This window comes from Drosophila persimilis, unplaced genomic scaffold (genome assembly GCF_003286085.1).
Source record: "Drosophila persimilis strain 14011-0111.01,24,50 unplaced genomic scaffold, DperRS2 tig00000885-arrow-arrow-pilon, whole genome shotgun sequence".
Taxonomy (NCBI): Eukaryota; Metazoa; Arthropoda; class Insecta; order Diptera; family Drosophilidae; genus Drosophila; species Drosophila persimilis.
Genome location: NW_020825367.1, coordinates 64,841 through 92,781, shown reverse-complemented (window position 1 = coordinate 92,781; position 27,941 = coordinate 64,841). Strand labels below are relative to the sequence as shown.

Genomic DNA, 27,941 nt, shown 5'->3' with positions numbered 1-27,941 from the left:
TGTTTTGATTGGTTATCCTCTCTGCGTGGAGGCTACTTGTTGTAACCTTTTTTGATTAAACCTTGTTTTAGACACAATACAATAAAAAAAAGAGTACCTAAAAGTAGCTACTTTTGTATGAAATTTATTCATCAATGGCCTTAAATTATGTGGACAGAGCTAAGAGTCTTATTTAGCCTGCATTATTCAACGGAATATCAAAATTGAGCATTAGCAATGATTACTCAATTACTTTTTATTTGCTTAACTTTTTTCGCTAAGTCCGTTTTTTTTATATATAATATAACAAAAGGGAGTATTTAAAACAAGCCAGTCAAGTAGAAAATTGATTCATTAACGGGATGAAATTATGTGGGCAGGATGGAACTTGAATAAGTCGACAGTATATTAACGGTATACTTTGAAAAGGAGACGGTATATTTTGGCATATTTCTGAGTGTCAATGGGTCCGCGGTCACACTGCAGTCTCACAAATCTTTTGCCGCGGGACGTAAACAAGACACCCTGTCGATTTTTTTTTTCGAGTATCCCACACAAATATCCATAGGATCAGGATGCCTTTGTGTTATATTTGTAATTGACAGTGGGGAAAATATGTACAATTTGTGAAAGTTTAACCGATTGCGGTCAAAGACCTGGCGCATTGTGACACAGTCCCAACAAAGGGGAAAATATCAATACGAGCAAAGAAACCATTCTTTGTGCACCAGCTAAAGTATATAATAATAGACGCACCAACACTCACACACACTTACACACAAGCAGAGGGCCCAGAGCCAAGAGCGATTGCAGAATTTCGTTGGCGTTGCGTTGAGCCTCGAAAGAACATAAAAGTGCAATAGATTTGTGTGCTCGTTTGGCAAAAATCGACGCAAAACGAGCCAAGAGCCAGCGAAATAGGGAAAATATCAAGCTGCGTTTGCTATAAACAAAGCAGCGCCAGCGTCAGCTGCCCAGCAGCCCAGCAGCCAGAGGGCGACAGCATCTGTTTATCATTGAAAATAAACAAAAGGCCCAGGCCATCCATCCAGCGCGCATCAAAGACAAAGAACCCTAGGGGTCGCAGCCCCAAAGAGAAGAGAACAGCCCCTAGTCTGCACGACTATGCGATACCCTGCCGCGATCTCTGGCATTTAAAGAAAGGAGTACGCGCTCCCTCCCCATCCGTTATCCCCGGACCGGAAGAGAGATGCCTTGCGACAACGCCAAAACGTCTTCAGACATAGAGCATGTGGATTGGAACTCCTCCGGTCAGCATTATGCCAATGTCAGGTGAGTGTTTTTCCTTTTTTCCCCCCGCCCCCCTCGTGTGTCGTGCCCTTGACACGGCCAAGTGTCGCATAGTTTGGCGTGCAACGGCAAAACATATTCATTACGACCAGAGCCACCAGCCACCAGCAACCAGCAAAAGAACCCCATAAATTATTCTGGGGCCAAAATTCAAGTACAACTGAAACCGAAATAAGTGCATGCACGCAATTGAATGGGTCTTGTGGGCGATGGGAGCGGGGAATTGGTGCGGTGCGGTGCGGAACCCGACATTTCATTCTCTCTTCTTGGCACTCGGATCGGATCGGATCGGACCGCGGCCATCAACCATCAGCCATCAGCCATCGTCATTGTCCATTGTTTATTTATAGCAGGGAGAGACGACAACGAATCGTTTGGGGAGTCGAGTCGAATCAATTGTGTGTGTTCTCTCTACTGATTTCGTTGATAATTGCGTTTACATTCCTGATAATATAGAATCAAAGTAGGGAGGGGGCTTACAAAATTCTCTGTAAATTAAAGCGCTCATTCAGCTGTGCTGTCGACAATCTAAACCCTTTTCTGTGCATACCAGATAAGAAAGACTTATCGTAGCACAAATGATTCACATGCGGATGAGGTCATATCCATTTTGCTCCATTTCCAATACAAATTCAAATTCAAATTTAATTGCGGTTCAGATATCAACATTTAGCGCCTTCTAATGACAACCATTAATGATATTCGTTGGGGTTGGGGTTGGGGTTGGGGAGCGATAGATTAAGGTATCTAACAAGATCTACCTCTGATCGGCTCCAATTGCAATGCAAAGCACTTGGATTTATAATGCTGTTCAAGTGTCAAGTGCTTGGACACTTATCGCTTGCCGCTTGGCGCCTGCTATCTGGCTGACTAATTGGTAATTAGTTGGGATTTATATAAAGTTTATTCAGGGTCTCGTCGGGTCAACACTTTCGCTCGGATTTGCATGCCTTAGCAAATGTGTGCGCTCGAGTGCGAGAGCGCTCTGGTTATATTTGCCAGTCATAATTATTGCACTCAGCCCAGCACTAGCCGCTCGGGGAGCCGTGACGTTTTAATCTAGGCGGACGACACGAGCCCGTCACGTCAACCCAACACTCTCTCGGTGCCAACTCCCACCTGTCCGCCCGAACTTTGAAGGGCTTATCGCCACTGGCAAGCAGGTGAGCAGCACGGCCCAGCCGCCACACATCGCAAATCTAATCTGTCGTTGAGCTGTTGAAATGTGTCTCTCGCTCTCGTTTCTGTTGAATAAATATTGACAACTGTTGTTGCTGTTAACTCCATATATAGTACTCTCGCATGTATCGCATGTATACTATGTATGGCTTGGGCAATTACGTCCAAATATTTACAGAGTATAATGAAAATGTAAAGCAGAGAGCGGAGTGGGGCGGAGCGGAGCGGGGTATATAGAGCTGATAAGGTTTCCGCAAACTATTGTTGTACGATTCGAAAGAGAGGGATAGGGTTAAGGGTGTGTTCTAGCGAGCACAGTGGCACTTCTGCAGAGATTTCAAAAAATTGCAGACTGAAAAGCTTTTGTTGCCGTTCATTCGCTGTACAAATTTCGCCTAAGCGAATGGACACGTTTGAATCCCTAAAAAGATGACGGACCCCTAAACATTAGGTATTCTTAGGGCCTTCTAAAATCTAAAGTCTTCTATAGCAGCATGACCATCTATGAGACTTCTTTGTAATCATAAAGATGGAAGAATGGAAACAATGGATAACAATTATGGAAAAATTGCTACAATAAAAGGCACCATAAACAGAGTCCCGTCACGCAGTCCCCTGCAGTTTCTGGTGGCAGTTTGTGTTACGGAAGTCCTACTGTACAGCCTGTCGTCGAATAGGTTGCCAAACAAAGGCAACTTCATTCCATGTGCGCAACACATTATATTTGGCGCCCCCATCTCTTGCTCTCCCTCCCCTCTCTCTCTCTGCATAACTTTTGCATTAATTGCCCGGCATTACCTCGAACTTAAACCAGTTGGGACTTAAAAATAAGTTTCAAAAACACAGGCGCAAACACAAAAAAATAATGCGCAAAATATCAAAGCACAACAGACTTCCCCCTCGGGTCCGTACCCCCTGTCTTGATATCACGTTTATTTGTCGGATCTGGTCGGTCCGGGGAGGGCGTGCCCGTGCCCTGTTTCGTTGGACTGTTGCTGGAGTAAAATTTCGAATAAAAGGCTCTAATTTATTTGTAATTAAATTTGAGTGCAATGAAGATTTTAATCTCTCTCTTCGAAATGATAAGGCTGGAAGGAGAAGCATTTAACGATGCCCAACGAGAGGACGAGAATGTGAGGATTAGCCTGGAGGGAAAGGGTAGTCTTTGCTACCAGTTAAATCTTTCCCACCGCTTCCTCCCTGAATCGTTTCGTCAAGACAACGTTATCAATAATCCGAACAACTCTACTGATTATTTATAGTGTTTGCCATCGATAACAGTGGGAGATAGCAAAAATACACACAATGTTGTTTTTTTACCATCTGTTGAATAACCCACAATAGAGCCACTCCAGCCCTGAATGATTGATAAAAGAGAGATAGAACTAACATATTTGGTAGAGCCAAATATTAGTGGTTATAATCAGTTGTACATCTTAGTATGGGGTTTTCTAGATTTCTTACTTGTGCTGTGCTTGTGCTTCCCATTTTGTATTGATAGGAAATTTGTCCTGATAGCTTTTTCCCGGAATTAAATAAAAGATTATAATGCGTTCTCAATTGAATCTTATATTCTTGGAAAGCAGGAAGCGACTGTGGATTACAGGGGAACCATCAACAAATCAACAGAAAAAATAAGAACCAGCGTGAATGTTGTGGGTCGCAGCCAGGGCCGCGGCTCGCCTCCGCCAGAGGCCGCACACTGCACGATATGAGTGATCCAGATTCGGCAATCTGCTAGATATGGTCATTCTCCATGATTCTGCCACAGACTTTCGTTTTTGTGGGGGTGCGAAAGGGGACGGAGCGAAGTAATATACTTGTGACTTCACAGAAGTTTGGATACAAAATCTAGGAGCTTTTTGGGACGGACGGACAGACGTGGCCATATCGATTGGGATTTTTATGCCGATCAAGAAGATATACACTTTACGTGGTCGGAAACACTTCCTTGTGGGTGTTACATCCACATCCGCTGCCACGTCCACCACAAAACTAATATGGTATACCCTTATACGAGGCACTCTTTGGGTATCGGGTACAAAAAGTGCTTAACCTAGCTGCATTTCGCAACGGAAACCCAAGAGGCAAAGGGGCAAAAAAGTTTCGTGTTGTTTTCTTCTTTCGAATTTTGCTGGAACCCTATCCCCCACCTGCCTGGCCCCTCTCCAGGGCGTAATGCGATAGCACTGCAAGTGTTTGCTTTGTCCGTACTTATAGATGCCCTTTGGCAAAGTACAATATAAAAAGTGTTACATGAAATGCCCAGGTGGAGGGAGCGAGCTGCTGATCCGCGATCCATGATAAATCTTTCTGGGAAATACTGCTGTTCTCTCGCGTTCCCTGTAGTGCTGAGTGATCCGACATTTGAATCGACATTTCCGATCTAATTTTGTTGAAAATTTGTGGAATTTATTGAGTGCCTGCCCTCGCCCCTCATCGAGGAATAATGTTTGCCACTGAGTACTCATGGACTCGTGGACTTTGGAGGTGGGAAGAAGGCACGGCCGGCGACTGTCTGGAGCCCCCAAAAGCCTAATGAAGTCATAAAAATTGCGACTTACGCATAGAAATGTTGTTGCTTTTGGCGTCTTTGGCTGGCTGGCATCCATCGAAGCAGAAAGGAGGGCCCTAAAAAGGATAACTATCTAAGAGGCAAACATATGTACGACCTACACTGAGGGAAATCACTTAGGACAGCACTAGGCCTGTGTACGATGATGATGTCATTTCTATAAGAAAGCACTTTCCCATTTCATTGAATAGACTTCGACTGATTCGGTTTTAGATCGTTATTTGCCATAACAGAAGGATGTTTTTATTTGATTTTTGAATTGGTTTTTTTTCTGAGTGTATATGTACTTTATTTGTGTACTTTATGAACTTAAGCATGGAAGCTCTTGCGGTATAGGCCACAAATGCGATACATCGATCCAAGGACAGTCTATTGACTCGAAACACGAGCATTAGACAAGGGGGAGACGTGTCCCCCCCACCCCCTGTCCAACTAAACTCTACTCCCATGTCCCATGTCCCATGGCCCACATGTCCCATGTCCATGACCATGTCGCTGTTGACAGCCACAACAAATGTGTTTAGAAGGAGCCTCTGGTTTTGCTTTTGCCTGGGCTTTGGCTCTTGCCATTCGTCCATTTGTCCATTGGTCCTGGCCGCAGGGTCTGTCCTTCGACTGAATCACGCACTTGCGGGCTGAACTCTTAAATAGAAGCAGACACAAGTGCCACCACACACACACACACAGAAGAGAAAGCGAGAGGCTATGGGTATGGGAGATGGAAGTAGATAAAAGGCAGAAAGTAAAAGTTCTCTCCCATCCATCCACTGGCCCTTGCTTGGATTAGATATTACTACACACACACACACACACACACACACAGGTACACTGGCATACAGGTGGTGGTGGGCGGGCGTGTGTTCCAGCCATAATGATAGGGCGGCCAACAAAGGCTAATTGCCTTTGTCCAGAGGAGAACTTGCCACAGAGCCAAGTGGAACTTGGCGGAGGGGGAAGGCGGAGAGAGGCACTGGCACGGGCACGGCCCTCGTTCCCACACACATGCTAATCACTCATCTATCCATCCACCGGATCGCCCCATCGCAAAGTCCAAGTAATGCTATATATATAAAAATACATTTGATTACATTGGGATTGGGACTTACAGATGTACATATGAGTTCTGAAACACACTCAGATTGATGTCATACATGGAAATTACTCTAAGATTGGATTCTTAGATTCTTGGATTCTTGGATTTAATAAATCTGTAAGATAATGCGTATTTATATAGCCCCCGGTAAAATGGCATAGAAGGTTATAGAGGAGGTCTTCGTTGGAACTGTCATACAAATGATTTATACCAGCAAAAATGAACTAAAATTTGAGCATCATATTTTCGAGTATTCTCTTTGGATCAGCGCTCGTTAAGGCCCCATCTGATGTGACGATTCTAATGGGTCTTTGAACTTCATTTGCTTCCTGTTTCTGATTTCGTTGCGATCGATTTGACACTTGAGCCTAGGGTTTTCATAGAATAACCATTTCGTGGGGGGATTTCTGTTGATTCCTCTTTATGGTTTCGACTCTCTTGTCTTCATGGCCACAGAACGTGACTCTACTATGGTTGCTCTTTGGGTGGAAAAAGGCAAAAAAGTTAACAGCTGAAATTCTGATTCATCCGTCGCTGCCTTACTGAATTCTGAATGAAAGTTTTTCATTGAAATTTGCCCCGAACATTATTCAGATGTACATGTCTGGAGTCTCCATCATTTATATTAATTTATGCTTTCAAAATGAATGCAAAAAGGCGAATGGAATTGCCTTGGGTGGCTTATCAGGCGTAATGATTTTATATGTACATACATTGGTCCGAGGGGCTTGTGTACAGTGCGTTTCACAGCTGTAGTAACTGTCTAGTGGGCACATCCCCCAAGACGCCCATCAAATGATGATCGCCACTTAATTTGTCGCCTGTCAGCGTTGTATATTTAACGAATGATGCCCTAATGGAAATTAAATTCATTTATTCGATAATTATCGCCATTCGATTAGTTAATTTATTCCACAGTTTATATTCCTTATCCAATTTACTGATGCTTCATAAATGAATTTTTCCAATTGCCGACTTAATTCGACGACAGCCGATAGATTCATGATTACTAATATCTTTTTGATGACCTAATTGCTCGCAAAATTCAACACCCAATCACCAATGGGTTGAAATGATTGTTCCTACGGCGGAGCTTTGAACTGCCATTTAAACTGCTGAAACGCACTGTCCATTCGTTGTGTATTGTAATTGGCATAATAAGGTTAATAAATGAGTATAACAGGAGCTGAGGCATCACTCATTTTCAATTCCAATACATCGCTGAAAGGGCAACGGGCACAAAGGGCTCCTGGGCTCCTGGGCTCCTGGGCTCCTGCTCCCGCTACCTCACCCGCTTCTCCTGAGCTTCCGAGTCTGCCTTTTTGTGTTGCCAATCAAACCAGATAAAGAGAGATTTCCGTTGGTTTTCACTCTTGGGCTGAGATGGAGCCAGGGCAGATAGGGGACAGAGGAATCCCAAACGTGGCATTCACATGTACATGTACATGTATTTCATGGCACTAAAGGTGAACCATTTACTGATATTCTCTGTGCTCTATTGCAGATTCGGTTCTGGCAGCAGCCAGGCCTCGCAAAACAGCGGCGACATCTGCCGCATCTGCCACTGCGAGAGTGATCCTTCGAACCCTCTGCTGACGCCCTGCTACTGCTCCGGCAGCCTCAAGTACGTGCACCAGGCCTGCCTGCAGCAATGGCTCACTGCCTCCGAGACGAACTCCTGCGAGCTGTGCAAGTTCCCCTTCATCATGCACACCAAGATCAAACCCTTCAACGAGGTAAGTCTCCGGCTCTTGTTTCCATTTCAATCCGCATCTAATTTATTTCATTTGATTTCGTCTTGGCATTGTTTTGGCTTCTGCTGTTGCATCGATTGGACTTGGACTTCTACTTGGATGCTGATGCTGATGTATGTGTGTCCCCATTGCGGTTGGGCTCGTCTCCATTGCAGTGGCGCAGCCTTGACATCTCCGGCATTGAGCGTCGGCGCCTCTGCTGCTCGGTGCTGTTCCATTGCGCGGCCGCCCTGTGCGTCATCTGGTCGCTGTGTGTGCTCATCGAGCGGGCTGCAGACGACGTGCAACGTGGTCTCATAGGTACACTTCGTTCGCAATTAGCTGCCAGAGCTTCAGCTCCGGCTCCAGCTCTAGCGCCCCGTGCCAGCTCCAGGTTCATGCGGGTCAGATAGGTGCACAGAATATCTATAATTGTATAATTGTTTAGCCCCCCGTGAACCGAACCGCACTGAGCTGAACCGCTGGGCTGTCATTACTGAAAACTGCTTATGGCATCTAATTACCCGTTCTCTCTGTGCTCGTTATAGATTGGCCCTTCTGGACAAAGCTGGCCGTAGTCACGGTGGGACTCACCGGCGGCATCGTCTTCATGTACATCCAGTGCAAGGCCTATCTGCATCTCTGCCACCGCTGGAAGGCACGCAACAGGTCAGCATCACAGATCCCTAGCCACGGAGAGAGATCTTAATGTTAACAATTGGAAGGGCTCTCCAAAAGCTCTCTAAGGCTGCTCTTTGGGGCACAATTTATTTCAGAATCTTTGATAACTTGCACCTGCAGTCGCAAAATAATCGAAAAAAGGGAACTGTATCTATTCCTTAATCACCCATACGCTAAAAGACACGTTTAGGTCTTGTTTTTAAGTTTATTTAAGCTGTCGAAATGCCAACCCATCCATAGAGAATAACTTATTCTGTATTTCCCATTTCCCGGTACTTGAAGAGTTTAGGGATGTATTAGTTTTGTGGGGGTCGCGTTTGCGACCCCATAAAGTATATATGTATAGCGCCTAGATCTCGGAAACTAATTGCTAGAGCAATCCAGACTTCATTGATATCACACGGCTACAGGTGTTATTCCAAATTTCGCCGCATCTGTAGCAACTACAACTTTAAGAATTATAGAGATATTATATATTATATAGAGAATGAGCATATGTAACTAGCAGATTGCTGAATCAGATTGTATCGTTATAGAATTAACAAATTAATTTACAGTGCCTTTTCTACCTTTTCCACGCGCTTTATATCTCCCTCTCTCTCTATTTCACACGAGCTTTCTCGTGCAGTGTGCGCCCCCTGGCGGAGTGGAGCGATACGTATAAAGACAGAGAGAGAGAGAGAAAGCATGCGTCATTCATCGGCTGCGATACCAAATCAGGCGCTGACTTATAATAACGTATAAAATACATATATTGCATGGGTTAAATAAATCATAAGCTCCCGGGTACCAGGTGTAAAATAAGAGCAACGTTACCCCACGTTTTTTATTTGAAACGTATTCAAAGATGATTAAAATACTGGCAGAGATATTGCAATTTGTAACAGGTCTTGGAGAAATTTGAATATTATATAACCTATGTATAAGATTTTGGTATCCCTCCCGGGGATCCACAGCGCTTGATTTTCCAACCACTCATTCAACCTTTTTTCTATCCTCCCACAGAATCCTGCTGATTCAGAATGCGCCGGAGAAGATCCATCCGCTGGCACCGCCCTCCCCAGTGGCCACCCGCCACCATCAGCATTTCAGTGAGCCCCTTGCGCACGGAGGGACATCCAGTGGAGCGGTGGAGATCAATGCCACTGGCGTGGCTGCAGCCCATGCCACGCACGACTCGAGCTGTTCGGCACTGGAGAACGGAGCGGGTACGGGCGGCCTGCACCAACAACAGATGCAGCAGCAACAGCGGCTGCTGAATGCCTCGCCACACCACATGCTGCAGTTGGCTGCAGAGCTGGAGGTGCCTCACAGCAGCAGCAGCGCTTGCACTCAAACCGAAGACGCACTCGGACAGCGCCAGCAGCTACCGGGACAGCCCTTGGGTCAGGTGGCGGTGGCCGCCAACATTGAGTGCTCGCAGTCGCATCACAACTACGATCGCGACTGGGCGCTGGACGATGTGGTGTCGCAGATCTCCTCGTTCAGGCCCTGTCCCCAGGGATCGGGAAGCATGACCCCCTTTCACGACTCCATACACAACGTGCTGGAGCACTCGGAGGGCTCGAGTCGCGGCTCGGCCACGGATCTGTGTGCGGGCTCGCGGCAGGATCTCAGTGCCAGCGGCATCTCCACAGACACGGGCCGCGAGCACGCCCTCCAGCTCAGCAGCTTCAGTGGTGAGTGGCTCCTCCTCCTCCTTTGTGGAAAGAGTGGGTGATAATGTGTACTGTTCTCTGTTGCAGGCAGCGGGGAACAGAAGGCGCCCTCGACCAGCTCGGGGTTGTCGCATGCCGTGGCCAATGGGCTGGGCGGTTTCGTATACAAGCCGCACCAGACGAAGCGCTACTCAAACTCGTCCATTTTTCTGGAGAACCGTGATATGTTGAACGACCCGAGCGTGAGCCTGGACACCGCTGTGCACCCGTACGACTACAGCACGCCGCCAAAGATAGACTACCGCCACTCGAGCATTCTGGGATCGGACCAGCCCATCGGCTGCTGTGCCGCCGATTGTCTGGGCAAGGGCGAGGTGAAAGAGGAGCTGCGCCGCTACTCAGACCCTAAGCTAAAAGCTAGTACGGCGGACACCGTGCTGGACATTGACCTGCCAACGTCGCCCCTCTCGCCACCAGCAGCCTACGCCAGCCAGCATCCGCAGCCCACTCTGGTCATGCACCGCTCCTTCGACAGAGGCGTGAACGGGGCCTGCGCTGGACCGGAGGGGAGATGCAAGGGACACAGTGCCACCGATGCCCAGATGGATCGGTCGCGCCTCTTTTTCAAGTCGTTGCCAAATCTCAGCAGCAGCTGCGAGAGTCTTATCAAAAAGTGATTGAAGCCCCCCCTCTAAGAGCTCTCTATTACCCGATACCCTACCCTCCCCGCACACCGGAGCCCCTTTGTTTTCAAGTATTCATCGCTGGTCGAAGCCGACCAACGATCCATTTACACACAAGATACCCACATATGGAGATGGACATGTTTTTTATACCGCACAAGCCCTGCTTTAACGACTCCTGCCAAGCGGAGGATCCACTTAGTTGTTCTTCTCCTTGTTTTACATATTATAGCAAACCCCATCAACAATTTGAGACTGCAAAGAAAACCACTTAAAGGAAGATAATACTGTACGATACGATAAGAGCAGGTGTGGAATTTGTTCTTCATTTGGAACAAAGAGAACATAAGAATGTGTGGAATATATAACTAGTTTTAGTCGCTGCTTTGTCTCTGTATTCGTGATCCACAAACCCAAAAACACATCCAACATCCACATCCACATCCACCAGACATTTCACTTGAGTTCCACAGCCCGCTGTCCAAAGCCAAAAAATCCACAAAAACCAACAAACGAAAGTAATATTTAGTACGAGATGGAATGATGGAGGAAGGATCGATGGATCGAAGGATCGTCATGGTCTGATGATGTGAAATGTGTACTTTGTTTCTTAACTTCTAAGTCAAATGAAATTTTAAAAATTGATCTGTGATTAAGCGTCATTGAATATACATACATACATTAAATGCAAACGTACATCCTTACATACATACATACATACATACATACATACATACATAAATGCAAGCATACATATTGACAAAAAGAACAACTACAACTACAGCTACAACCTGCAAAAGTAGCAACATTTTTACTTAACAACAACTAAAACAACAACAACAACAGCAACATGACAACCACTAAAAGCTTTTTCGCGGTTAAAAATGCGACAGCTCTTCGGAGCCATGTGAGAGAGAGAGTGGCCGCCTGCCTGTCTACTACACTCTCCTCTCTCTCTCTCTCTCTCTCTTCCGCTCCACACTCTCGCTGAAAGATATGAATGAAAGCCGTTTTAGATATAGACTATATAGCATTACAGTACATACTTATGATCGCTACGAGTTACGAGCATAGAAACCAATAAACAAAAAGGGACAACTACATTTTTTTATTATGTACTAAATATTTAAATAAATATGTGCAAATGATTACAATATCCATAAGACAAATTGCGTTTTGTTGCGGGGGAGTGATCCAGATCCAGTCAAAAGATGAACAATAGCCAGACAGCTCTGCATGTGCACTCAAAGCAACCGAAGAGTGCAACGAACTAGTAATATGGCAGAGCGAAAGAGATGGCAATGAATATTACACTAGACAGCTGGGAATTCTTTTATTTATATTTTATTCGATTGATTGATTACTCACAAAAGAAATGCAAAATTCTCTCCGAGTGTTGCGGCTGTTCTGTTACAAAAAAAAAGTATAATATCAAAGCGAGAATGCAATTCTCCAGTTATCATAGATACATATGTATATTCGTAGCCTAATTATAGCGACTAATACAAATCGTTTATTACTTAATGGGATTTTAAAATCGCTTAACTCTAAAATGTGATGACAAGTGTGCCTTTCATGTGTATTTGTGTGTGTTGGGGCGTGAAGTACGATGTTCGTGTCTGTTTGTGTGTGAGATGGTCTAACGGCATCCTTTTAGTCTTGCACTCTCCGAGCAGTGCTGCAACACTCCGCTTTCGCCAGCGAAACCTCCTCTCCCCTCCGCTCCGCTCCGTCTACTTGCCCGTCTCCATCTTCTCACCGCCGCCATTTTCGGTCTTGCCATCGGCGGCGGCTGCAGCTGCGGCCCCCTCGGGGGCCTTGACGCTCAAGTGCGCAGGACCGGTTTGTTGGATCTGAACGATGCGCTCCTGCTTGGGCTGCTCCTTGCTGGGCGGCGGGGGCGCCTTCAAGGTGAGCACGCCGTCCGAGGAGACAGTGGACACGACCTCGTTGGGATCAAAGTCCTTTGGCAGCGTGTACTTGCGCACAAAGTGGCGCTGAATCATGCCGTGCCCGTCCTCGCGCTCCTCGTGCTTTCCCTCGACCACGACGGTCTTGTCCACCACTTTCACAGTCAGCTCGTTGGGCTTGAACTGCGACACGTCCATGCAGACCTGGAAGCCATCCTTGCCGATGGCCGGTATCAGCGAGTTCTGGCCTCCGCCAGACTGACGTCGGGTTACCAACTGATGGGGATGTCCATGGTGGTGGCTGCGCTCGTACGGCAGGAAGCGGCGGCGCCCCAGGGTGGAGCCATGGTGAGGCAACATCAGACGTGGACGCTGGAACAGATCGTGGGCGTGGACCCCAAAGCCAAAGTCATCCTCCAGGAAATGATCCCACTCGTTGTAGGCGCTGCGGTAGTCATGGTCGAGCTCGCGGGCCAGGCTCAATAGTGGAACAAGCGACATTTTTATATTTCTTTTCACAAAACTCTTTGTATGGACAAAAAAAATTCTCTCGCGTTGATGCTTTTACATGATTTGAAATGCAACTGTTAACTGGTCGCCCTTGACGTCGGGTTTTTATACCGACGCTCTGCTCACGCACACTGGCGCAAGCAACAAGCTGTTTTCTCGTTCTCTCTCGCGCTCTGTGGAAGCTTCGCGCTCTTTCTGGCACAGCCGGCACCACCGCAATGCCGGTGGTTGACTGTGTGTGTGTGTGAGAAAGTTCTTGCAATTTCTGGGAGATTCTCAACGCAAATTAAATAGCCATGTACATACATACATATGTAAGAACATACATATGTATATACAACAAACACGTTTATTTAAATCATTTTCTTTTCTTATCGAAGTTGTTGTAAATTCAATTGTTTAAATGTTTGAAGTCACGTTCGTGCTGCTGTCTGTGGCGCAGCCCAGTGCATTGATATTAGCTGGAAAGTACATTGAACCTGCGCCGTTTCTGTTTTATATGTACACATACATACATATGTATGTACGAGAGTGTAGTTGTGCCTGCGTTTTTTTTGTGCCAAGCATTTTTGCAGCCACTGCTGTTGCGGCTGCTGCTGCTGAGAAATCTCAAGTAAAGCAGAATTTAAAAAAATATGTGCAGTCGGTTGCTGTGGCAGCTGCATGTGGCAATGTGCAAAAATATGAACTTGTTAAACCCTCATACACGCACACAGAAAGGAAGGCAGACTGACTAGGAACAAAAAAGAGTCCTAGATTGCACAAATATACAATAATACAAAAATACGGGAAAAGTTAAATACATCGTTCGAACATTTATTTATTTACTTATTCAAAATATGTACATGTACCGCGTATGTACACATAACATGTACAAATGCAGCGATGGTAAAATCAGCTGATTATACGTCCAGAGAGCGAAGAGAACAGTAAGAAATGTACACTCACGTCTGAAATATTGGTGATAGATCGGATGGAGTGCACACACACATCCGATGATTTTGGCCCATTCAATCATTCAAACCAGAAAAAAGAGTGATTAAAGTATATTTTAAGGGTATATATATTTGTGGTATATTGTATTGGTAGTGTTAGGAATCCAACGCAAATTACAGTCATTTTGTTTAAAACTAAGATTACATTACTGAAGGACACTCATAACTAGTGCGAGTGTCCAAGGATAACTACAACGTATAAAACAGATTATGGTCTTTGATTGTGATTAAATCTAGGATGGTTTCAATGGCTCCTCTTATTTGTCAGTGCCGTTGTCCTGCTCCAGCTGCTCATTCTGCTTGATGTTGAGGTGGGCGGGTCCCACCTGCTGGATCTGGACAACCCGCTCGGCGCCCTTGTCCTCGATGGCCGGCGGCTTGGGGATGCTCACGGTGAGCACGCCGTCCGAGGACAGGGTGGAGGCCACCTTCTCGGCGTCGTATCCTTCGGGCAGAGCATAGCGCCGGACAAAGTGGCGTGTGATGAAGCCATGATCGTCCTCGCGCTCCTCGTGTTTTCCCTCTACCAGGACAGAGTTATCCTGCACCTTGACGCTCAGTTCGCTAGGCTTGAAGTGGGCCACGTCCATGGAAACCTGGAAGCCGTCCTTGCCCACATTCGGCATGGCTCCCGAGGGTCCTCCGGCGCCCATCTGCTTCTCCAGCTGGCGCAGCTGCTGCTCTATGGGTCCAGCCAGGGACAGGTAGGGATTGCCCCGGCGGCGCTGGCAGTAGTAGGGCTCGTAGAAGGGTACCATCGACAAGCGACCCAGATCGTCGGCGAGGCTCAAAAGTAACGGTAGGTTTGCCATCTTATTCTTGCTTTAACGGTTTCTTGCAGTAGTATTCTCTGAGAGAAAGCTTTTTTGGCTGACGCTTTAACGGTTTGACGGTTTGAATTCAACTGATGCCGGTCCGAACGAAAGCGCCCGCTATTTATACTCTGACGACAGCTGGGTGGTGGCAGCTCTACTTCGAGGGCAGTTTGCGTGTGTGTTTTGTCTGTGTGCGGCGTGGCAACATCTAGAAACTGCACGAAGCTTCTATCTCTTTCTGGCAGAATCGCAGAAATTACGCATTATCTGCCCAATGAAAGCGAGAGTATCGCTGGGAAAATGATAAGGAATGAGCGGCAGGGCGAGCCATGTGGAATTACAAGTCCCATCATCAGAGGCACGGCCAAATATTATGTACAGCCCATAAAGGATGAAAAGTGAGTGAAAATACCACGAAAGGCAAAGGTTCTGGATTATTCTGGAAGCACTCTGTGCAATTTAATTAACAGTTTCATTCTTCAGCGTTTTAGCAGTAACTTTAGTTGATGACTAAGAAAAAGACAATTAAATTGGCCAGATTTTATTTCCATAATTTTTCCGCAAGTCCTGACCAATTTTAAAGGAAATATCTAGAATTTTCTCGATGGCTATTTTTATAGCCGATACTCAAAATAAGTATAGGGGTAAATATGTACATACATACATATGTATGCATGTATATTAGATTTGTGGTGAAAATGGATGTGTGTAACGTCCAGAAGGAAGAGTTTCCGACCCCTTAAAGTATATATATATTCTTGATCAGCATCAATAGCCGAGTCGATTGAGCTCTGTCTGTCTGTCCGTCTCTATGAGACGGTATATATAGTCAGTATAGTCAGAGACTATAAAAGCTAGAGCAACGACATTTTGTAACCAGACTTCTGTTATATGTCACTGTTACAAGTTTATTTCAAAACTTCGCCCCACCCACTTCCACACAAAGGGCCACACAAAGGGCGAAAATCTGTGGCATCCACAATTCCAAAGATACAAGAGAACAAAAAACGCAGAATCGTAGAGAATCATTATATCTTCTAGACTGCGGAATCTGAGCCAGATCTAATTATTATTATAGCCATATAGCCATTAGAGCCCCTAGATCTCAGAGACTATAAGAGCTAGAGAAACCAAATTTGGTATCCATACTCCTGTGATATCAAACCTGCACAAGTGTATTTCAAAAATTTGCCCCACCCCCTTCCGCCTACGCAAAGGACGAAAATGTGTGGCATCCATAGATCTCAGAACCTATTAAGGCTAGACCAAAAAAACTTGGTATCAACACTCCTGTTAGATCTCCCTGCTACATGTGTATTTCAAAATTTCGCCCCACCCCCTTCCGCCCCCATAAAGGACGAAAATCTATGGCATCCACAATATTGAAGATACGAGAAAACTAAAAACACACAATCATAGAGAATGACCATATCTACCAGATTGCGGAATCTGGATCAGATCGGAACATTATTATAACCAAAAGGAACAAATCAATTTGCAGTGGCTAAGCAGCTCCCAACGACACGTTCAGACACGTTTTCTGTCTCACCCGCACGCACACATTGTCGCTCAATGTAGCCATACTGACTATGTATCAGGTAATTACATATGTAGAGTTGCGGTTGCAACAGTAACCCACAACGTTCCCCCTCGTTTCACCTAGGAATATAATCAGACAGACAGAGATACGGAATAGAGTGGGGAAGGTAAGAACAACAGGGAATACGGATATCTGTACAAATTTAAACATATAAATATGTACTTTATTTTTGTATTTACATCATTTATTTCTTCGTTTTAATATATTTATTTTACTTAAAAAACGGAACTTAAAAAAAAGAAAATTTCTAGAAGTTTCTCGAAGGAACTATTTGTTTACCAAAAAAATTAGATTCAATTTGATAACCTTTATTAATAAAAGTAGCAAGGCAATTTGCAGGAATCAAGGATTTGGTTTCCCAATTTAAAAGTCTCCCTGGTGTCAGTTTGAGCAACGTCCAATCCATGAAACATAAGCCCTATAAAACTCTTTTCTCCGATTTTATGTATTTCATTTATGACATTGTTTTTTCATTATAGCAGTACATGAGCTCCAAATTTACACCATTTATCAGCAACGCAGATGGAAAATGTCTATTCCAGTAATCTATTCTCCAGTAATTAAAGATACATATGTATGTATATTCTTAGCCTAATTATAGCGACTAATACAAATCGTTTATTACTTAATGGGATTTTAAAATCGCTTAACTCTAAAATGTGATGACAAGTGTGCCTTTCATGTGTATTTGTGTGTGTTGGGGCGTGAAGTACGATGTTCGTGTCTGTTTGTGTGTGAGATGGTCTAACGGCATCCTTTTAGTCTTGCACTCTCCGAGCAGTGCTGCAACACTCCGCTTTCGCCAGCGAAACCTCCTCTCCCCTCCGCTCCGCTCCGTCTACTTGCCCGTCTCCATCTTCTCACCGCCGCCATTTTCGGTCTTGCCATCGGCGGCGGCTGCAGCTGCGGCCCCCTCGGGGGCCTTGACGCTCAAGTGCGCAGGACCGGTTTGTTGGATCTGAACGATGCGCTCCTGCTTGGGCTGCTCCTTGCTGGGCGGCGGGGGCGCCTTCAAGGTGAGCACGCCGTCCGAGGAGACAGTGGACACGACCTCGTTGGGATCAAAGTCCTTTGGCAGCGTGTACTTGCGCACAAAGTGGCGCTGAATCATGCCGTGCCCGTCCTCGCGCTCCTCGTGCTTTCCCTCGACCACGACGGTCTTGTCCACCACTTTCACAGTCAGCTCGTTGGGCTTGAACTGCGACACGTCCATGCAGACCTGGAAGCCATCCTTGCCGATGGCCGGTATCAGCGAGTTCTGGCCTCCGCCAGACTGACGTCGGGTTACCAACTGATGGGGATGTCCATGGTGGTGGCTGCGCTCGTACGGCAGGAAGCGGCGGCGCCCCAGGGTGGAGCCATGGTGAGGCAACATCAGACGTGGACGCTGGAACAGATCGTGGGCGTGGACCCCAAAGCCAAAGTCATCCTCCAGGAAATGATCCCACTCGTTGTAGGCGCTGCGGTAGTCATGGTCGAGCTCGCGGGCCAGGCTCAATAGTGGAACAAGCGACATTTTTATATTTCTTTTCACAAAACTCTTTGTATGGACAAAAAAAATTCTCTCGCGTTGATGCTTTTACATGATTTGAAATGCAACTGTTAACTGGTCGCCCTTGACGTCGGGTTTTTATACCGACGCTCTGCTCACGCACACTGGCGCAAGCAACAAGCTGTTTTCTCGTTCTCTCTCGCGCTCTGTGGAAGCTTCGCGCTCTTTCTGGCACAGCCGGCACCACCGCAATGCCGGTGGTTGACTGTGTGTGAGAAAGTTCTTGCAATTTCTGGGAGATTCTCAACGCAAATTAAATAGCCATGTACATACATACATATGTAAGAACATACATATGTATATACAACAAACACGTTTATTTAAATCATTTTCTTTTCTTATCGAAGTTGTTGTAAATTCAATTGTTTAAATGTTTGAAGTCACGTTCGTGCTGCTGTCTGTGGCGCAGCCCAGTGCATTGATATTAGCTGGAAAGTACATTGAACCTGCGCCGTTTCTGTTTTATATGTACACATACATACATATGTATGTACGAGAGTGTAGTTGTGCCTGCGTTTTTTTTGTGCCAAGCATTTTTGCAGCCACTGCTGTTGCGGCTGCTGCTGCTGAGAAATCTCAAGTAAAGCAGAATTTAAAAAAATATGTGCAGTCGGTTGCTGTGGCAGCTGCATGTGGCAATGTGCAAAAATATGAACTTGTTAAACCCTCATACACGCACACAGAAAGGAAGGCAGACTGACTAGGAACAAAAAAGAGTCCTAGATTGCACAAATATACAATAATACAAAAATACGGGAAAAGTTAAATACATCGTTCGAACATTTATTTATTTACTTATTCAAAATATGTACATGTACCGCGTATGTACACATAACATGTACAAATGCAGCGATGGTAAAATCAGCTGATTATACGTCCAGAGAGCGAAGAGAACAGTAAGAAATGTACACTCACGTCTGAAATATTGGTGATAGATCGGATGGAGTGCACACACACATCCGATGATTTTGGCCCATTCAATCATTCAAACCAGAAAAAGAGTGATTAAAGTATATTTTAAGGGTATATATATTTGTGGTATATTGTATTGGTAGTGTTAGGAATCCAACGCAAATTACAGTCATTTTGTTTAAAACTAAGATTACATTACTGAAGGACACTCATAACTAGTGCGAGTGTCCAAGGATAACTACAACGTATAAAACAGATTATGGTCTTTGATTGTGATTAAATCTAGGATGGTTTCAATGGCTCCTCTTATTTGTCAGTGCCGTTGTCCTGCTCCAGCTGCTCATTCTGCTTGATGTTGAGGTGGGCGGGTCCCACCTGCTGGATCTGGACAACCCGCTCGGCGCCCTTGTCCTCGATGGCCGGCGGCTTGGGGATGCTCACGGTGAGCACGCCGTCCGAGGACAGGGTGGAGGCCACCTTCTCGGCGTCGTATCCTTCGGGCAGAGCATAGCGCCGGACAAAGTGGCGTGTGATGAAGCCATGATCGTCCTCGCGCTCCTCGTGTTTTCCCTCTACCAGGACAGAGTTATCCTGCACCTTGACGCTCAGTTCGCTAGGCTTGAAGTGGGCCACGTCCATGGAAACCTGGAAGCCGTCCTTGCCCACATTCGGCATGGCTCCCGAGGGTCCTCCGGCGCCCATCTGCTTCTCCAGCTGGCGCAGCTGCTGCTCTATGGGTCCAGCCAGGGACAGGTAGGGATTGCCCCGGCGGCGCTGGCAGTAGTAGGGCTCGTAGAAGGGTACCATCGACAAGCGACCCAGATCGTCGGCGAGGCTCAAAAGTAACGGTAGGTTTGCCATCTTATTCTTGCTTTAACGGTTTCTTGCAGTAGTATTCTCTGAGAGAAAGCTTTTTTGGCTGACGCTTTAACGGTTTGACGGTTTGAATTCAACTGATGCCGGTCCGAACGAAAGCGCCCGCTATTTATACTCTGACGACAGCTGGGTGGTGGCAGCTCTACTTCGAGGGCAGTTTGCGTGTGTGTTTTGTCTGTGTGCGGCGTGGCAACATCTAGAAACTGCACGAAGCTTCTATCTCTTTCTGGCAGAATCGCAGAAATTACGCATTATCTGCCCAATGAAAGCGAGAGTATCGCTGGGAAAATGATAAGGAATGAGCGGCAGGGCGAGCCATGTGGAATAACAAGTCCCATCATCAGAGGCACGGCCAAATATTATGTACAGCCCATAAAGGATGAAAAGTAAGGGAAAATACCACGAAAGGCAAAGGTTCTGGATTATTCTGGAATCACTCGGTGCAATTTAATTAAGAAAGACTAAGAAAGAGACAATTCAATTTGCCAGATTTAATTGGCAATTTTAAAGGAAATATCTAGAATTTTTTCGATGTCTATTTTTTCACCTAGGAATACATATAATCAGACAGACAATACGGAATAGAGAACAGATACAGGAAGAGCCGTAGTAAATAGGGATAGAGTGGAGAAGCTAAGAACAACAGGGAATACGAATAGTCTGTACAAATTTAAGCATATGTATAAATATGTACTTTATTTTTGTATTTACATCATTACAAAAAGAACTTAAAGAAAAGGAAATTTCTAGAAGTTTCTTGAAGGAGCTATTCGTTTACCACAAAAACTATGTACAATTTGATAACCTTTATTAATAAAAGTAGCAAGGAAATTCACAGGAAGCTAGGATTTGGTTTCCCAATTTAAAAGTTTCCCTGGTGTCAGTTTGAGCAACGTGCAATCCATGAAACCTAAGCCCATATAAAACTCTTTTCTCTGATGTTATGTATATCATTTATGACATTGTTTTTTCTTCATAGCAGTACATAAGCCCCAAATTTACACCATTTTTCAGCAACGCAAATGGAAAATGTCTATTCCTGAACTGAAGGTAACTTTTTATGTGGGGAAATCTCTGGTACACTGTTTCCCTGGAGTATATAGGGAGGCAAGTACGTACATATGTAAGTACGGATATACATATATACATACATAGGGAGTCACGTAGCAATCTCTCTTATTGCTATCCACGGATACACACAACGTGGATCCCCCCATGCCGCCTTGCATACTCTTCTGCTCCTGGATGTGCTCCCATTTAATTGTTGCCAGTCATTCAAGACTCCACTTTGCGCTGTGGAGTCTGTCTGGCTCTAGTCTGGGGAGGGTGTGAGTGTGTTTGTGTATGTGTATGTAGGTGTGTGTAACCGGTTGCCCACACGCACACACAGAAATACACATGTACATATGTATGTATGTGCAGATGATGCATCAGATGCACACACTGTTGCCAAGTCCTATGTAACGTGGTACGTGCATATACATATGTATGTATGTATGTACTCCGCTCCAGACGTCGTGAGTGCGCATGATTACGCGACGCCGTCCCACTACGCCACCCTTCCTGCCCTACCCCACCGCACCGTACAGTGCCTTCCAGCAGAGCGAAAACCAGCTGTTGTTGTAGTTGCTCCATTCGCCGGCCTCGCAGCCCGGCACGAGACTTCGTTTTGTGTGCGCTCTCAGCTGTTCGCCCGGCATCTGGAATGGAATTCAACTGCAGCAATTTACATATGTGTACATACATGTATGTATGTATGTATGTATGTGTGTATATTTGCATTATGTAGAGATGATATCTCCTGGGGTATAGAGACCCCTGTCTCAATGGAGAGCCGGTTTACCCTGCTTTTGCCGGCCCAAGCCTGGTTTTTTATTTCGGCTGGAATACTTTCTTTGTTCTCTTCGGTTTGCGGAATAGTATCTGAAAGAGGGATTTGGGAATCGAATTTCTATCTGCGGCGGGGGGACAATGTTCAGTTCCGCCCCGAAAACTGGGTAAGTAAATAAGACTGCACATAAGGAGGGGACGGGAGATCCCAGCTTCTCCCCCTCTTCGGTGGGTTTCTATCTTTTTTCACGAGACGAAGATAGAGAGACAGAGACAGCCACAGAGGCGGCGGACTTCCAGGCCAGACCTTTCCTTCCAGACTGGACTGTTTTCCATTCAGCGCTGCACAGCCGCTTAAAAGCGCCGGCATTCAGCCATAAGCCCTCAAACGTAATCCAGTTAGAGGCCAGAACGGATCGCGCGTGCAGCTCCCCAGACAGGTCCAACTCCAACTCGAAGTCCAAGTCCAAGTCCAAATCCACATACAAATCCAACTGCCAGAGTATAGCACAGCAGATTAAATCCCAGATACGGAATCGGTTTCGGAAAATGTCGCTAATACCGTTCATACTCGATCTGGCCGAGGAGCTGCACGACTTTAACCGCAGCCTGGCCATGGACATCGATGACCTGGGCTTCGGTATGTATCCGCTGGAGCACCAAGTCCCGGCACAGGCACAGACGCCGACGCACTCCCACCCGTACGCCCCACAGCTGAGCCGCCCCGCCCTGCGCCTGGGCCTGGGAACCAGCCCCACGACAACCTCTTCGGTGCTGTGGGTGCCCATCAAGGGCCAACACGCGGCGTCACCAGCACCGCATCATCGTCATCACCCCTACAACCGGGTGGCGGGGGCGAAGACCGTCTGCTGCAATAAGTCGCTGCTGGAGCTGGAGAAGGAGTTGGGGGAGAAGGGTAGCGGGTCAGGAGTCGGTGCAGGGGCTGGAGCTGGAGCTGGAGGAACCACTCCCACCTCCCCAGCCACGGCCAGCAAGTCCGCCTATTCCGTGGTGAACCGCAACGGCTTCCAGGTGAGCATGAACGTGAAGCAGTTCTCCGCCCGGGAGCTCACGGTGCGCACCATAGACAATTGCATCGTGGTCGAGGGCCAGCACGACGAGAAGGAGGACGGTCACGGGGTCATCTCGCGGCACTTCATCCGGAAATACATGCTGCCCAAGGGCTTCGACCCGGCCGAGGTCCACTCGACGCTCTCCTCGGACGGCATTCTCACCGTCAAGGCACCACCGCCCCCTCCGCCCGCCAACAAGGCGGGTGTGGAGCGGCTCGAGCGCATCGTCGACATCCAGCAGCTTTTGCAGTCGCAGCTGCAGCCGAAGGATGCGCAGACGCCGAAACCGGTTCCGACAGAGGCACATGCACAGGCAGAGGCAGAGCAGAAGAGCGTCGCCGCCCCAACACCAACACCAACAGCAGGAGCAGCAGCAGCAGCAGCAGCCACCCCGGAGAGCAACGGTAATGGCCAGGCAGAGGCTGTAGCAGCCGCTGCTGACGTCGACGTCGCTGCCGACATTGCAGTTCCAGCTGAGGCTGCAGCAAAAGCAGTGGACACTACATCCACCACTTGCACTTCCACTACAACTTCCAATTCCAATGCCAATAATGGCGTGAAGGTAGAGTCCGAGTCCATGGAAGTGGCAACTACTGCCGAGGCTTCCACTCCCAAGGAGGACTCTACTCCCAATCCGACTGCAGCTGTGGTAAGCAGCTCCGAGGAGGAGGCCAAAACCGAACCCAATGCCAACGACGTGGCCGTCAGCTCCAACAATGGAAGCAGCGGCAACGGCAATACCGATGTGGCGCCCGTTGTCGGTAATGATGAGGACATGCCCATGGCCGCCACGGCCAAAGCGGTAGGGGAAGAGAAGCAGCAGGAGAAGGAGCCCGAGAAGGTGGAGAAGCCCAGCAAGGGGGCTGAGGAGCTGGCTGCCGTCGATGCTGCCATACTTCTGGCCAAAAATCAGCCGGCTGCAGACGGGGGGGAGAACGGTGCAGCCGCAGTGGCCGGGGAGAACGGAGCCTCTGCCGGTGGGGAGAATGGAGCAGCTGCGGCAAAAACCGAAGAGGTGGCCGCAAAGTGAAGACTGAAAGAAAACGAAAAGAGAAAGAGAAAAATAATATGTATGTATGCGTGAGTTTTATTCGTAAATGTTTCCTGTGTTCTCTTTTGGCATTTCGCTATAAACAGACAGAGATAGAAGCTAAGTATGATGAAAAAGAGGGAGATGATGTCGACTCAATTACTACGCGAGCGAGATAGCAGTATGATTTCCTAAAAAATATGTGACAACAACTACAAGTATTCCAGTAAAACTTAGAGGAAAAACCACTTAATGTACTTACAATAAAAACAAATTAAGAGAATTCAAAGTGAGCGGCGTTGCTTTTTTTTGCCGGTAACTCTTTCTCCCTCACACACAACACACACACACACACGAACAAGGGGGAACAATTTTTGCTCTCACATGCACAAACATATGGTGAACGACCGAAAGCTTTTTTGCTCTCTCGCTTTAGGTCTCTCTTTCTGACACACACACACACACACTCCCAGAAACTGCCAGACGCTTCTAGAAGAGCGAAGGGGCTGTGGCGGCTATAAAAGCCGCAGCTCAGATCAAAGCGGACTAAAACAACCGTTGACTTCCACCGTGCAAACAGCAAAGCAAAGCGAGTGCATTCTTTTAAAACATAACCTAAACGTTTATACAGTTAATTTTATACCACAAAATGGCGTTGTCTACACTGCTTTCTCTGGTCGACGAGCTGCAGGAGCCCCGCAGCCCCATCTACGAGTTTGGCCTGGGCATGCATCCGCATTCCCACCATCTCATCATGCCCCAGCGCCACTCCATCAACGGCTGCCCGTGCGCTTCACCGATGTGTGCGGCCTCGCCGGCGGGACAGGTGATGGCGGCGCGCCGCCACATGGCCAAGAACAACGACATCCACTGGCCCGTTACCCATGTGGGCAAGGAGGGATTCCAGGTGTGCATGGACGTGGCCCAGTTCAAACCGAGTGAGCTCAGCGTCAAGGTCGTGGACAAGTCCATCATGATCGAGGGCAAGCACGAGGAGCGACAGGACGATCATGGCCACATCATGCGCCACTTCGTGCGCCGCTACCAGGTGCCCCAGGGCTACGAGCCGGAGAAGGTCGTCTCCCAGCTGTCCTCCGACGGCGTGCTCACTGTGAGCATTCCGAAGCCGCTACCCATCGCGGACAAGTCCAAGGAGCGTCTCATCCAGATCCAGCAGGTGGGACCCGCCCATCTGAATGTCAAGCAGAACGCCGTCGAGGATAAGGGCAAGGAGAACGGCTCTGCCCATGGCAGCTCCAAGTAGAATGCCAAAATGCCATCAATGATATCAAGTTCTTGCATTGTCAATCCACACCCATCATTCCCTCACATACCTGAATCTGTAACCTATTTATTCAAAACGCATTTGTAACGAGCTAAAGACTTGAGAAATAATTTATTAAATATGTATGTATACACCTGGTGTGAAAAATCAACGTAACTGAGTGATTTCTTGGGCTGTTTTGTTTTTTAAAGGGAAAGGCTAAATCCGAAGCTTTGATTAATTGATTAACTTTGTCATTTTAGAAGCTACTAGGGCACATTTTCTTCTCATCGATTACCAAGATTGTGATTCCTAGCGCCCTGTTCTAAGAAGCTGATTACATAGTAACTTATTTTTGTTAGATGCCCTTTAGCATCTGCCTGAGAGACCTTACCAAGGAAAACCTTCTGTAAAAGTCTGTTATTGTATTCGCCAATACTTCCACATATAACGTCCACCATGCACACTTTCATTTGGGCGCAACCAGCCGCATCCGTCCTACCCATAAACCCAAAAAATATCATGTAGGTCGAATTTATTGCGCATTTTATATTACCCACGGGTACAAATTGTATTTATGTATTAGAATCCAATTGAAATTTCGTTTGCACTTGCCTCTGCCTGCCAGCCCAAAAATAGTTCACCTTGAGTTTGGCGCGTTTTTTTATGAGTGGGGATGGTACGTGTGTCCCTCCTATGGGATGGGCTTAGAGTTGGATTGGGGAACAGGGGCTCCATCTACTTCCAGGGCAGGGCCAGCTTGCCTGTCTCGTGGACGCGGATCATACGCTCGCCCGGACTGTAGTACTTGGATGGAGGCGGTGGCGGGGCCTTGATGGTGAGGATTCCGTCCGTGGATATGTCGGAGATCACCTCGTTGGCGTTGTAGCCGCGCGGCAGGAGGTACTTCCGCACAAAGTGTCGCTCTACCAGGCCGTTGGAGCCCTCGCTCCGTCTGTTGTGGTTGCCTTGGACGATGACATAGTCGTCGTTGGTCTTGACCACGATCTCGTGAGGATGGAACTGCCGCACATCGATGTCCACGCGGAAGCCCTTCTCGTCCACGTGCACCCGCTCGCCGGAGTAGTAATTGTCCCATCGCATCGGATAGGCCCAATCGTAGGGATTGGATTGTATCAGTTGGTTCCTGACGCGACGCGTCACCAGCTCGTCCATGGGCCGCAACAGGTCGCTCCTGCTACTGTGGTGGGCGGGCCACCAGACTCGCGGATCGTCCCAGAGATACGGATACATCTGGAAGTCGTAAGGAGCCTGGTACAGCGGACGGGGTCTGTCCAGTTCGCGCGACAGATCGCGATATGTGGTCGGCACCAGAGTCATTTCTTTGCGGGATTTGGTAACGACTCGTTCGCTTTCGCGTTCAGATTTCTTATAAAATTTGTCTTGGCCGCCGTTAGTTCTTTTATAGATGACCGGGTGGCCTCGCCCAATGTCGGATGCAGCGCCGGATGCGAATGGGGATGGGGCAGCTGTGACTCATCCTAGCCGATGCGCCTCGGGTCGGCCAAGTGTAGTGAGTCTACCCGCGAGAAGGAAGGCCAACGAGACACACACGAGCGTGGCCAATTGGACCCGCGTCAAGTGGCGTCTACGTCACCAAGCAGAGTGCTGGGGGATGGGGAAAGGGCGACTGGGGGCAGAATCAAACGAAAGTGTTTCGGTTGATCTACGGGATGTGCCAGTAGGTGATTTTGGCACAGCCAAAGGTTTGTGCCACTATGGTGAAATAAAACGATAGTTCCTGCGTTCGTTCATCATTATCTTGCATGTATTTTCGTATTTAAACTAAGGAAGTACTTGTAGGGCTAACATATGGAGTAGGTCATAGGTTAAAGGGTTTCACTAGCTTTCTATTCACTTCAGTCAGGAGTCATCTCCTTCCATAGAGCATTGGGTCGCCCTACTGCTTGCTGGTTTCTGTGCTTTCCTCCGCCACCTGGCCAGCGGCCTTCCCGGCCGGAGCGCCAGTCTGCTCAATGGGGACCACACGCTCCTTGAGGGCCTCTTGTACAGCTGGAGGATTGGGCACACTGATCGTTAGAACACCATCGCTGCTCAGGCTGGAGGTGACCTTGTCGGCCTCGTATCCCTGCGGCAGAACGAAGCGCCGCATGAAGTGCCGCGAGCTGTAGCCTCCGGCATCGCCCTCCTCCTGCTGCTCGGCCTTGCCCTCGACCAGGACAATGCTCTCGTCCAGCACCTTCACCTTCAGCTCGGTGTAGTCCTTCACGTCCAGAGTCAGCCGGTAGCCCTCCTTGGTGACGGTGGCCGGGGGGGCGAATTCCCGCTCCTGCCAGCGGGCGATCTGCTGCCAGTTGCGGGGCAGAGCCACGCTCCACACGGGCGGCTCGTGGAAGAAGGCCTGGAAAGGCGACAGGCGTGGCATCCTGGACATCTCCTCGGCCATGCGTAGGAACATCGGTAGGGAACGCATTCTGACGAAATCTTCACTTAAACTGTTGAAATTTCTCTTGCTTGCTCTCTCAGTATGCGAGGTGCTATCTTGCTGGGCTTTTGTTGAATTGCGAGTGCCGGCCCTCTGTGCCAGCTATTTATACGTGCCGCCGCTAGTGTATAGAAACATCCGGAACTTTCTTGGCGTACTACGTCTGATGCAATTTTGAGCGGTCAATGTGGTGGTGGTTGGTGGTGGCACGGTGG

General features: G+C 47.5%; 9 protein-coding genes across 9 annotated transcripts; 3 read left to right on the top strand and 6 right to left on the bottom strand.

Moving 5' to 3' along the window:
• Positions 1-502: 502 nt before the first annotated feature.
• Positions 503-11,600, top strand: LOC6599636. Its single transcript, XM_002024710.2, has 6 exons — positions 503-1,272; positions 7,642-7,873; positions 8,047-8,191; positions 8,419-8,539; positions 9,557-10,230; positions 10,297-11,600. The coding sequence occupies exons 1-6, from the start codon at positions 1,190-1,192 to the stop codon at positions 10,884-10,886; spliced, it is 1,845 nt and encodes a 614-aa protein (XP_002024746.2). The 5' UTR covers positions 503-1,189; the 3' UTR covers positions 10,887-11,600.
• A 748-nt stretch (positions 11,601-12,348) lies between these two features.
• LOC6599637 (heat shock protein 27) lies at positions 12,349-13,346 on the bottom strand. Its single transcript, XM_002024711.2, has one exon. The coding sequence runs from the start codon at positions 13,301-13,303 to the stop codon at positions 12,626-12,628; it is 678 nt and encodes a 225-aa protein (XP_002024747.1). The 5' UTR covers positions 13,304-13,346; the 3' UTR covers positions 12,349-12,625.
• Positions 13,347-14,357: 1,011 nt separating this feature from the next.
• Positions 14,358-15,192, bottom strand: LOC6599638 (heat shock protein 23). Its single transcript, XM_002024712.2, has one exon. It carries the CDS (start codon positions 15,117-15,119, stop codon positions 14,565-14,567), a length of 555 nt encoding a protein of 184 aa, XP_002024748.1. The 5' UTR covers positions 15,120-15,192; the 3' UTR covers positions 14,358-14,564.
• Positions 15,193-17,228: 2,036 nt separating this feature from the next.
• LOC6599639 (heat shock protein 27) lies at positions 17,229-18,281 on the bottom strand. Its single transcript, XM_002024713.2, has one exon. The coding sequence runs from the start codon at positions 18,236-18,238 to the stop codon at positions 17,561-17,563; it is 678 nt and encodes a 225-aa protein (XP_002024749.1). The 5' UTR covers positions 18,239-18,281; the 3' UTR covers positions 17,229-17,560.
• Positions 18,282-19,285: 1,004 nt separating this feature from the next.
• Positions 19,286-20,120, bottom strand: LOC6599640 (heat shock protein 23). Its single transcript, XM_002024714.2, has one exon. It carries the CDS (start codon positions 20,045-20,047, stop codon positions 19,493-19,495), a length of 555 nt encoding a protein of 184 aa, XP_002024750.1. The 5' UTR covers positions 20,048-20,120; the 3' UTR covers positions 19,286-19,492.
• A 2,093-nt stretch (positions 20,121-22,213) lies between these two features.
• LOC6599641 (heat shock protein 67B1) lies at positions 22,214-24,284 on the top strand. The gene has a single exon (XM_026993740.1). It carries the CDS (start codon positions 22,442-22,444, stop codon positions 23,993-23,995), a length of 1,554 nt encoding a protein of 517 aa, XP_026849541.1. The 5' UTR covers positions 22,214-22,441; the 3' UTR covers positions 23,996-24,284.
• Positions 24,285-24,586: 302 nt separating this feature from the next.
• LOC6599642 (heat shock protein 26) lies at positions 24,587-25,431 on the top strand. Its single transcript, XM_002024716.2, has one exon. It carries the CDS (start codon positions 24,645-24,647, stop codon positions 25,257-25,259), a length of 615 nt encoding a protein of 204 aa, XP_002024752.1. The 5' UTR covers positions 24,587-24,644; the 3' UTR covers positions 25,260-25,431.
• Positions 25,432-25,777: 346 nt separating this feature from the next.
• On the bottom strand, positions 25,778-26,639 carry LOC6599643 (heat shock protein 27). Its single transcript, XM_002024717.2, has one exon. It carries the CDS (start codon positions 26,598-26,600, stop codon positions 25,998-26,000), a length of 603 nt encoding a protein of 200 aa, XP_002024753.1. The 5' UTR covers positions 26,601-26,639; the 3' UTR covers positions 25,778-25,997.
• A 383-nt stretch (positions 26,640-27,022) lies between these two features.
• LOC6599644 (heat shock protein 22) lies at positions 27,023-27,804 on the bottom strand. Its single transcript, XM_002024718.2, has one exon. The coding sequence runs from the start codon at positions 27,712-27,714 to the stop codon at positions 27,181-27,183; it is 534 nt and encodes a 177-aa protein (XP_002024754.1). The 5' UTR covers positions 27,715-27,804; the 3' UTR covers positions 27,023-27,180.
• Between the last annotated feature and the right edge of the window lie 137 nt (positions 27,805-27,941).

Excerpts from the sequence above, each read along its gene's own strand:
- LOC6599636 (XM_002024710.2), top strand. The coding sequence starts at position 1,190 with ATGCCTTGCGACAACGCCAAAACGTCTTCAGACATAGAGCATGTGGAT. Across the intron at positions 8,540-9,556 it reads CGCTGGAAGGCACGCAACAG|AATCCTGCTGATTCAGAATG; the intron begins GTCAGCATCACA and ends ATCCTCCCACAG. Across the intron at positions 10,231-10,296 it reads CCAGCTCAGCAGCTTCAGTG|GCAGCGGGGAACAGAAGGCG; the intron begins GTGAGTGGCTCC and ends TCTCTGTTGCAG.
- LOC6599637 (XM_002024711.2), bottom strand. The coding sequence starts at position 13,303 with ATGTCGCTTGTTCCACTATTGAGCCTGGCCCGCGAGCTCGACCATGAC.
- LOC6599638 (XM_002024712.2), bottom strand. The coding sequence starts at position 15,119 with ATGGCAAACCTACCGTTACTTTTGAGCCTCGCCGACGATCTGGGTCGC.
- LOC6599639 (XM_002024713.2), bottom strand. The coding sequence starts at position 18,238 with ATGTCGCTTGTTCCACTATTGAGCCTGGCCCGCGAGCTCGACCATGAC.
- LOC6599640 (XM_002024714.2), bottom strand. The coding sequence starts at position 20,047 with ATGGCAAACCTACCGTTACTTTTGAGCCTCGCCGACGATCTGGGTCGC.
- LOC6599641 (XM_026993740.1), top strand. The coding sequence starts at position 22,442 with ATGTCGCTAATACCGTTCATACTCGATCTGGCCGAGGAGCTGCACGAC.
- LOC6599642 (XM_002024716.2), top strand. The coding sequence starts at position 24,645 with ATGGCGTTGTCTACACTGCTTTCTCTGGTCGACGAGCTGCAGGAGCCC.
- LOC6599643 (XM_002024717.2), bottom strand. The coding sequence starts at position 26,600 with ATGACTCTGGTGCCGACCACATATCGCGATCTGTCGCGCGAACTGGAC.
- LOC6599644 (XM_002024718.2), bottom strand. The coding sequence starts at position 27,714 with ATGCGTTCCCTACCGATGTTCCTACGCATGGCCGAGGAGATGTCCAGG.